General features: G+C 41.6%; 1 protein-coding gene and 1 long non-coding RNA gene across 2 annotated transcripts; one reads left to right on the forward strand and one right to left on the reverse strand.

The window, feature by feature from the left end:
* The first annotated feature begins 722 nt into the window (after nucleotides 1-722).
* LOC149961258 (uncharacterized) lies at nucleotides 723-4,044 on the forward strand. Its single transcript, XM_090159772.1, has 8 exons — nucleotides 723-1,228; nucleotides 1,380-1,648; nucleotides 1,805-2,146; nucleotides 2,349-2,375; nucleotides 2,448-2,849; nucleotides 2,915-3,139; nucleotides 3,745-3,860; nucleotides 3,928-4,044. Exons 1-8 carry the CDS (start codon nucleotides 723-725, stop codon nucleotides 4,042-4,044), a joined length of 2,004 nt encoding a protein of 667 aa, XP_090015898.1.
* Nucleotides 4,045-8,363: 4,319 nt separating this feature from the next.
* LOC149961259 (uncharacterized) lies at nucleotides 8,364-8,927 on the reverse strand. The gene is made up of 3 exons (XR_016480762.1): nucleotides 8,851-8,927; nucleotides 8,554-8,608; nucleotides 8,364-8,457 (listed from the first exon to the last, which is right to left on the reverse strand). It is a non-coding gene; the product is annotated as an uncharacterized LOC149961259 (long non-coding RNA).
* Between the last annotated feature and the right edge of the window lie 683 nt (nucleotides 8,928-9,610).

Genomic DNA, 9,610 nt, shown 5'->3' on the forward strand with positions numbered 1-9,610 from the left:
CATTCATTTAAATTTTCAGGAAAGTCAATTAACGCATCTCCACCAAGGGCTCTTGCACGCCGAGAAAGAAGCGACCGCCAGAGGGACGGCGATTCGTCGAATAGCGTCATGGCTTCACCCCACCATCCGGAATCGAGCCATCCGGGAGCCCAGTCCATCACGTCGAACTGATCGAGAACCGGAAATGATGCTGAAGGCGTTTCGCGATTGAATCATGAAGTACCGGAAGTACTCGTGCCTCGTCATCGGCAATGGCGGAACCGTCGTCTGCACCAAGTCACTTTGGACGCGTTTCGTCGCCGACTTCAAATGTTGTCCGCAACCACGGAGGACTATCGGAAATCTGTAAAGCTATGTTGCGTGGGTTTAAAAGACGCTTATGACACGGAGATCAGACTGTTGACGACAATAAGACGACACGCGAGGAGCCCAACGGAGTGGCCATGTCGCGCATTACGTCCGATCTATTGGAATAAAAAACAACGATGTAAACAAACAAGTCTAATCGCTCCTGTCTTATCTAAATTATGTTTTATACCGCACTATATAAAGATCGTACACATTTATTTTATTGTCAGTTACTCATTGTTCACACTAAAATTACTGTTGGATTGCTATGCTTCGTCTCTGACAACTTGTGAGTTCCTTATCGATGATAGTCGGTTATTTTTTCTAGTAGGTTATGGGCCCAGTCGCGACGGCGCAACGGTAAATATGTCTTTATGTATCTAGCTGAGTCCGGGGAGGTCCGTCTTCTAGAGTTTGCATCGTTCCACAAAACGTATAAGATTTTACTTCAAGCTTCGAAATCGGACGGCAAATCTATGGCTACCGGCGGCGATATGAAGACATCTGTAATCAAGCTGAACTTGACGAACTACCGGTTATGGCAATTCAAGTTCAGGATGTTGCGATTAAAGGATAACCTCTGGGAGGTGGTAGACACAGTCAGGCCAGCAAAGGAACCTCCTGCAGATTGGGATTCTCGCGACAAGCAAGCCCAAGCAGCGATAGCCTTAACGATAGAGGATGACCAGTTGATTCACATTGTAAACCTTACCACGTCCAGGGAGATGTGGAGTACACTTAAGAAGCTGCATGAGCAGAGCAACATGACTAGCAAGCTTTATCTGCTAAGGAAGATTCATAAGATGCGTTTCCAGGAGGGTCAGAGCATGCAAGCATATCTCCGTCATGCTGGAAGTTGTCGACCGTCTTCGGGGAATCGGTGAGCAGATACAGGACAGTTATGTTGCCTGTATGCTGTTATGTAGCCTCCCAGATTAATATGAGACTCTGATAACCACCTTGGAGGTTAGACCAGAAGCAGATCTTACCTTGGAATTTGTCCGAGGTAAGCTCATTAACGAATTCAACAGGCGTCAAGAACGGACAGGTGCAGATAGTGGAGATTCCGTTCAAGCTATGAGGTCCACGAATCAGAAACATAAGTCCAAGCCTGGTAGCAAGAAGGGGTCATGTTTCTATTGCGGAAAGCAATGTCATTTCAAGGCAGACTGTAGACCATACAAAGCCAAGAAACCGGTGCAGTCCAATGATATTAAGGAGTCACAAAGGTCTAACAATGTGGTATCTCAAGAATCTACGGTTTCCAGATGGGAAGATCAACTCTTCATGGTCTCGGAAGGTAAAGCGGGAAAACATTGGTATGTCGACTCAGGAGCGACTAGTCACATGACATTTTTCTTCGAAACCTTAGAGAAATTATATCAAGATGTCACACTGGCAGACAAGTCCGTCATCAAAGCTGACGGCATCGGGTAAGGCCGCCTTCATTGTTCAGTCCCGGGAGGCGGTTTCAAGGTGAATGCAGTCACGGGGGTTCTCTATGTTCCGGATTTGGAAGGGAGCCTACTTTCTGTACACAAGCTAACGCAAGAAGGTCTCAGAGTTGAATTCGATGGAGAAGAATGCAGTATTCTTAAAGACAAGAAGGTCCTCGCCACCGCGAAGATGGACGGAGCTCTCAATCGTCTCAATTGTCATGATACGGTTCGGACTGCGATGAAGTCATCGCATAGTGATTGCGTACATTTCTGGCACCGAAGAATGGGTCACAGGGATCCAGTAGCAATCAGAAAACTTTACGACCAGGAATTAGCAGATGGAATATCTCTACGAGACTGTAAATAACGTATGTACTGCGAATGCTGTATCAAGGGAAAACTCACAGAGATCCTATTTCCTCAATCATCTGAGATCAAGACAAAATCTCTCATGGATCTCGTTCACAGCGACGTGACGTCTGTAGCCCGATGAGACAAGTGACACCTAGAGGCAACCGCTACTTGGTAACCCTTATCAATGATTATTCAAGATACACCCAGATATTCCTGATAATGAACAAGAGTCAAGTATTCGAAGGTTTCAAAGAGTCGCACTCGTCAGAAACCAGATTCACCGTAATCCGCTGATCTATCGCGCAGACAACGGACGGGAATACGTTAATCAAGCTATCAAAGACTTCCTGAAGAAAGAAGGTATTAATCATCAATTAACAATTCCTTACACTCCTCAACAGAACAGCGTGGCTGAAAGGAAGAATAGATCACTACTAGAGATGGCCAGGTGTATGCTCATAGATGCAAATCTTCACAAGCGATTCTGGGGTGAAGCAGTCGTCACCGCTAGTTATCTACGGAATCGTCTTCCTACAAGTCTTCTGGAAAAGACACCCTACGAAGTCTGGAATGGTTCAAAACCAAAGCTGGGACATATACGAGTCTTCGGATCCATGGCCTTTGCCTACGTCCACAAAGAGAAACGAGGAAAACTTGACGACCGGGCTATAGAGGGTGTTTTAATCGGATCAGTACTAACAGTAAAGCGTATAGGATTATAATCCCAAAGACAAACGAAGTCATTTTATCCAAAAGTGTCCGGTTTGACGAAGGTACTGATGGAGGATTCTATACCCGAGGTCCAGACGAAATTCAGTCACGACCAGAAGAGGATTCTATGGAAATAAACCTTGGAAATCTGTTACTGAAAGTCATCGATACAAAATCTGTACTAGCCAAAGAGCCGTCAAAACCTCAGCAACCCGAAAGGAGGTTGTTCCGCCGATCAGACTGGGATGCAACTCCGCAATTACGAGTGTTCGAGAGCCGTCTACTTGGTCTGACGTTATCAAGTTCCCGGAGAGGGAGCAATTTAACTGGGTTATGGCAGCGAAGGAGGAAATCTCTTCATTAGAAAAAAGAAATACTTGGGATATAACTTCACTCCCAGTTAACAAGAAAGCCATCGGTTGCAAATGGGTATTCAAAGTGAAGATGGAAAAATCGGAAATCTTCTAAAATACAGAGCTCACCTCGTAGCGAAGGGGTTTTCCCAAAGGTACGGGGAAGGATACGACGAGACGTTGGCGCCAGTGGTCAAGTTCGAGACGATCCGAATTCTCTTGAGTATTGCTGCAAGTAAGAAATCCTGGTGGGATAATATATAATTATGAACACCAATTCAAATAAATTCCCAACAAATTGATTTTCTCTTACCAGTTCGTTGGTCATTGAGAACACCGTAATGCTCCCAAAAATTCCTCAAGAGCTTTAGCATTTGGCACGCGTCAAGAACAAAGTAAACGCTTGCATCTGTAATTGTAACTCACCCATTTTTATCACTGAACAGATTGGTTTAACCTTTGCACCTGGGTAATGTTGCTTCGAAGTCCATAGCACACAAAAGCAATACATTTGAGTTCGTTATTGGTATTTTAAAAAGGCAGTCTTTTAGCAAATTTTCCACAGCCCGGACAAATGACAGAACAGGCAACGCAGCGAGAGAACCCTACCGTCGGCGGTCTCACCTTCGACGCGAGCCGCTCAACCCAGCAGAAGGTGCAACAATGGGACGACAAACCCCTCACTTCGCACACAGCAGTGGTAATAAGAGCGGATTCTCTAGCTTCAAAGTAGTGCTCCGCATGGCTCCGGCTCCGGAGCCGGCTTCGGATCCATCTACGGCTCCAGCTCCGGCTCCGGCCCCGACTTAAACCCTATCGGCTCCAGTTGGCTCCGATGAAGACCGGACTCGGATCTGGAGCCGCGGCTCCGGCTCCAATACTTTTATGGTAATTTTATATGTCTAATCTTTGGGAGCGTCCATAAATTACGTGGGGCGTTTAGGGGAGGGAGGGGATCGAGCTGAATCTCAACCCAATCTCACGTGGAGGAGAGGGGGGGGGGTCGTCAAATATCACGTAATTTTTTCCGCAAGAAAAAGTGTAAAATTGCGATAAACTGGGTTAAATTAAGTAATTCAACCCTTACACACCTTCATCAGCATGCCATATGACTTCTATTGCCCAAGTGTACGTGGTGATCTGAAAAAGAGATGCTGCAGTACATGTGGTATCTACTTTTCATCCGTCACAAGAGCTGCAGAGCACCACCTGCACCAGCGTGCAAAGTGTGATCTTCACGGATTGTGGCACGCCGAGTTACTGAGCTTCTGTGTACAAGCGACAACGGTTTTAAGTGTCTAAATCAGAGCGAGGTTGAATGAGCAGATGATTTTACTGAAAATCACATGGACATGTTGGTTCCAGTAGTCACTCTTGAGACCACACATGAGTCCCCGTGGACTGAATTAGAATGAATATTCTTTTACGAATTTTAGTAGTTCCTTAATACTTAAAATTTAAGTATGTTATTGTTCGATTTTCTCACTGTGATTCTAGACTACGTTTTGTCTAAAATACTAGTCTTAATTTGTCTTAAATATAAATAATTAAGCAAATTACGTTTTTTTAAAATAAATCCAACGCAATGAAACACGGATTAAAGTATTTACACTAAAAATACCCACTTTGAAAAATCTCACGTGCTATTTGGGGGAGGGTGTGGTTTGAGACTAATCTCACGACATCTCACCAATGGGAGAGGGGGGGGTCGTAAAATCACCAAAATCGCCTCACTTTTATTAATGGACGCTCCCTTTTTGTTATGAATTTACGAGTCCTAGCAGTAGGAGTGGTACACTCCACTAATAACTTGGTAAATACTAATTATTTAAGTCCTAGCAGTAGTAGTGGTACACTCCACTGGTAACTTTGTTATCTATCTTGTGTAAAAATAAAATAAAATAAAGTCGGAGGTGGAGATAGGACCATTTGATCAGAGCTAACATATCCCAGTGCGCCACCGCCCTTACGGATTACAAAAGCTGGACCCCGACTCCCCGGTTAAGCCAACAGTTATTGCACACTTTGACCCCTTAAGGGCCGGGGTGCCATGAGCCAGGAAATCTCCAACTGGGACTTTCCAGTGTCCATTATTAGCCACAGCCATGAACACGAGGGCTGACGTCGCAATTTCATCTGTAGCCAGAAAACTCCTTGCCAGTCCATTCAGTATTCTTCTTGATAGACGTTTCATCCAAAGATAACGTTATTAATATTGGATCTTCTGATTTGGTAACATCTTTTTTAATTTAATCAAAGCTTTAAGTAATGAAACCCGGTTGACCATCAATTTTATTTGTCCATTCTCGTAGGTTGTTTGGATGTGGTAAGCAAAGGTACCTCCTTCAAAATGCAAACGCCATCGAAGAATATAAACGGACTGTGTAACGAATATTTTTCGATACGTTACCCCTCTTTTAGATTTTGTTAGGGAAACAATTATTTTACGTCCCTCGGCATCCCCATATGGTCGCGTTGGACCGCGTATTTTTAGTAGTCTGGCATTGGTCGAGTGCATGCTACATGTAGTTATTTTGGGGGTCATATATATTAATCTAGTAGTATTTTATTTGTAAGCGGTATTGTTTGGTTTTTACCTCTCCGAGGGGACAAAGTCCCCTAGGAGGGGTTATACAACGACCGTGTCTGTCTGTGGGTCTGTGGGTGGGTCTGTGGGTTCGTCTGTGGGTGGGTCTGTGGGTGGGTCTGTGTGTGGGTCTGTGGGTGGGTGTGTCTGTCTGTCAGGACTGCGAACGCGTTCGCATTTTCGGTGCAAAGTGTAATCACTGCGTACGCAGTTTCTCAAAGGGTTGGCAAAACCACCGTGCGACGGTGAGCGTTAACGGATGCATTTGCGGTTTGGTTTGGATGGTGTTTTTTCGCTCACCGTCGTGACGGTTTGGTGTATTACGTTTTTGTAATGTTTATGCGTAGGTTGTGAGTGTTGAATTTGTTGTGTTTGTGTTCTGATGGATGTGCATGTTGAGTCTGTTGTGTTTATATGGGCGTTTTCTCTCCAACTTCTTCTTAATGACTTTGGGACGGACCGAGTGCTGAGTGTAATGCTACCTCTCAACGTTCAATGGCAGGGTTTCCACCAGTTGTACACGGTATTCGTCTTAGTATCAATTTGCGATCGCATCGGGCGGGATTTGAACCCGAGACCTCCTGATTGACAGGCGGACGTTCTACCACAGAACCACCGACACTTGTTACGCCTTATTGAAAATTAGACCTTCAGCTTTATCGGAAGCGTATTTAATAGAGTACGAAATTTTGGTTTAATTGAAATAGAATTGAAATTGAAATTATTGCATCGAAGAAATTCTAATTTAGCGATTTCTCATTTGATTAAAAACAAATGCGTCACCCAGGTTTCGAACCCGGGCCGTTCAGTTAGGCAGTCGAGCGCTCTACCACAGAACCAACGATAACTTCAAGCTACACTGCAAATAAGACACTCATTGTAAGCATTATAGTTAACAAAGTCCTGAAATTTTTTACGAATGAAATTGTGAAGGCCTAATGTGGTTTTTTTACGAAAAAATTATAAAGACTTAATCTTGTTTAATATAATAAGTTGCTTTATTTCAATTTGGTACTTTTGTTTAGTGTTTTTTTAATGAATGGAGTTTAAGATTGTTTCTTCTATTATTTGACGTTTTATTTTTGCGGTTGTATATTTGTTTTATCTTTTATTCTTTTAAAATTATTTACTTCTTCCGCAAAATGGTTCATTTTTTGGAGGAACCTTTTTACTTATTTTTTGTGTATTAATGTTTTGAGAACCTTTACGTTTGGGGAAGGATAATTTTTGACGGAACCTTCAAAGTGTATACGTCGCATTTTCAAAAAATTTAATGGTCAAATCTTGTTTTAGCGCAGTCAGCAGATAAGATAAAGGGTAGAACCCGTTAGTTTTTTGTAATTTATTTAGTTTTTTTCAGTCGTATATTCTTATCTATTAGGTTTAGCGTATTGGTTTTCAAGCTTAATAATTCATATATTAACAACATATCGAGTTGGTCTGGTTTTCAACTCGGTCGTAATTTATTTTAAACGTTTTCTCGGCTGATTAAGATGTTTAATGCAGTTCATCAATTGGGTTCGTTTGTGTTTATTTATAAAGAACCCTAACTATTCCCTCTACGGTCATTTATTGATATACGTTTAGTCAAGTGGCTTTCTGTGCTTTGTGAATGGTAAGTTTTTCGCTTCTTGTTAATAAGTTTTTTGTTGGTGTGGATATTTGGATATCTACGATTCCTAATGCAGTCATTGATATCCTGGGTGTGCGAGTCATTATATGATATGGGAAATTGGACGGTTTTGGTCTTTTTCATGCGGTATGTGTCACAACGTCAACAGGTTCCGACAGTCTACGAGTCGTCCACTACCAGATATCTACGGTATCTTGATCGGGCGATAGTTGAAATAAAATGAGCGTTAACTATGCGGCAAGTATTTCGTAAGCGACAAAAATACAAATACCCTCTGTAGATATTTCTTTCATTAAAATTGGCTTCGTATTATTTTTAACTGCTAAACTTGTACCGTAAATAGGGTTAAAGTCAATTGTGCATTGTTTTAGTACGTCTAACTCACTGTTGTAACTACTTAATTTATAATATTCTGAATAAATTAATCTCGGTTGTTTCGTCTCAATTATTTTAATTCAAATTAAAATTTTATACCGGGCGGGATTGAACCGGGATTACGTTATTAGTAAATAACTCTGAATTGGGGAGATATAACTTAGAGGGTCATCTCGAGAAATTATTACCACTAGGGACAATGCTTCCGAGGAGAGGTATATTTTGGCTTGCCAACTTGTTATTTAGTAGTACGATTCGATATGTTTGTCTAATAATAAATTTAGTAGTTGATCATTAAATCAGAATCTGGGTATGCAAAAACTTGTCCTTATTTAATAGTTCATTAGCGTCTTACTAACCATTTTAATCTAGTAGCATAGTAGTAGTTTATGTCAACGCTAGGCACCTATAGGCCTATATTAGTAGTAGAAAAGCGTTACAACTGTCATGGCAAAGCTACGAATTAATTGAGGGTATTGTTGCTTTTTTGTATTTTTCATTCCAGTTTTTCTCAATAATTTAAACAATTCGGTTGAAGCTGGACCTTTCTCTTCATTTGCATGTTTTAAGATGAAAGCTTTGAATCTCGGCGTTTCTTGGCCGGTTTCGGAAGCCGAAATGGTTTTTGTAGATAATGAACTTTATTTTTCTCAGTCTCTAAGGCATTTTTGAAGCGCAACCCAATGGAAAAATGTTTAACATGATTTATAAATTTTAATTTACCACTATATACTTTTTTATTTTATTTCCCACCACATCAGTTGCCATTTCTTCAGGGACTGAAGAAGAAACAACGTTATTGAAATGCCTAGAATGTTTATGAAGTCCATAACTCCGAGATTACTAAATTAACTTAAAGGGAATATAACCTGCAAAGCAATCTTTATAGAAGACCCCTTCAATTTTTCAAATTTCCCTGTACAGTGGCGCCAAACATTTTTAAAGCCAAAGGCAAGAGCGGCCAGAACTGCAAACGTTGGTGTTCCACACTAAATACCTGAGGTTATATTCCCTTTAAGCAGGTAAATAGATAGATACAGTTCTACTTACATGATCATGATGCGTGTTTATTTTTTTCAGTAATTAATCTTCTTCAAAAGCTTCATGCACAGGATTGCCAAAATCCGGCGAATGACCAATGTTTCGTCACTGAGATTTACACTAAAGACAGCCTACCAGGTTGTGATCACTTTGCGATTGCTGGAAGCCTGAACTTACCTCGGCCTTTTGTTCAGAGAATTCTTCGAACTATTCTCAATTACAAAGATCCGTCTAAAAATGATCTTGCAGACACTTTGTACGACGCCTCTTGGGACATTGTTTTTTCTTCAAGTGATATTGATGTGACTTGGGAACTTTGGCTTCATGGGAAGAAGCGTCCGCCCTGGATTACGGCCGATCTTGTTCACGCGAGCCAAGTGAAAAATTATATTTTTAGGAAGGCCAAAAGATTGGGAAGAGATTTTGATTGGAAGAAATATCGGGATTTGAACAACACTTTGAGAACTATGACTAGAGGTGCATATGATATATTTGTGTATTAAATTTGCATGATACCATTGCTACTTATCCTACGCGGTTTTGGAGTTTCGTCCGCTCAAAGTCCCAGCTCCCTCCACCGTCTGCGTTTAAAGTAAAGAATGGGCAAATATCATGTCATTTGGCCATAACTAAGGCCTTTGGTGAATTCTTCTACCGAAGCTTTAGCATGCCAGACACTGCCTTAACTCTACCATCCGTTTCGACACCAGAAAAAAAAACATTTTCCTTCGCTTCTGTTGACGCATCAGATGTTGCTTTGGCCTTGAAA

This window comes from Leiobunum rupestre, chromosome 1 (genome assembly GCF_980474605.1).
Source record: "Leiobunum rupestre chromosome 1, qqLeiRupe1.1.hap1, whole genome shotgun sequence".
Taxonomy (NCBI): domain Eukaryota; kingdom Metazoa; phylum Arthropoda; class Arachnida; order Opiliones; family Sclerosomatidae; genus Leiobunum; species Leiobunum rupestre.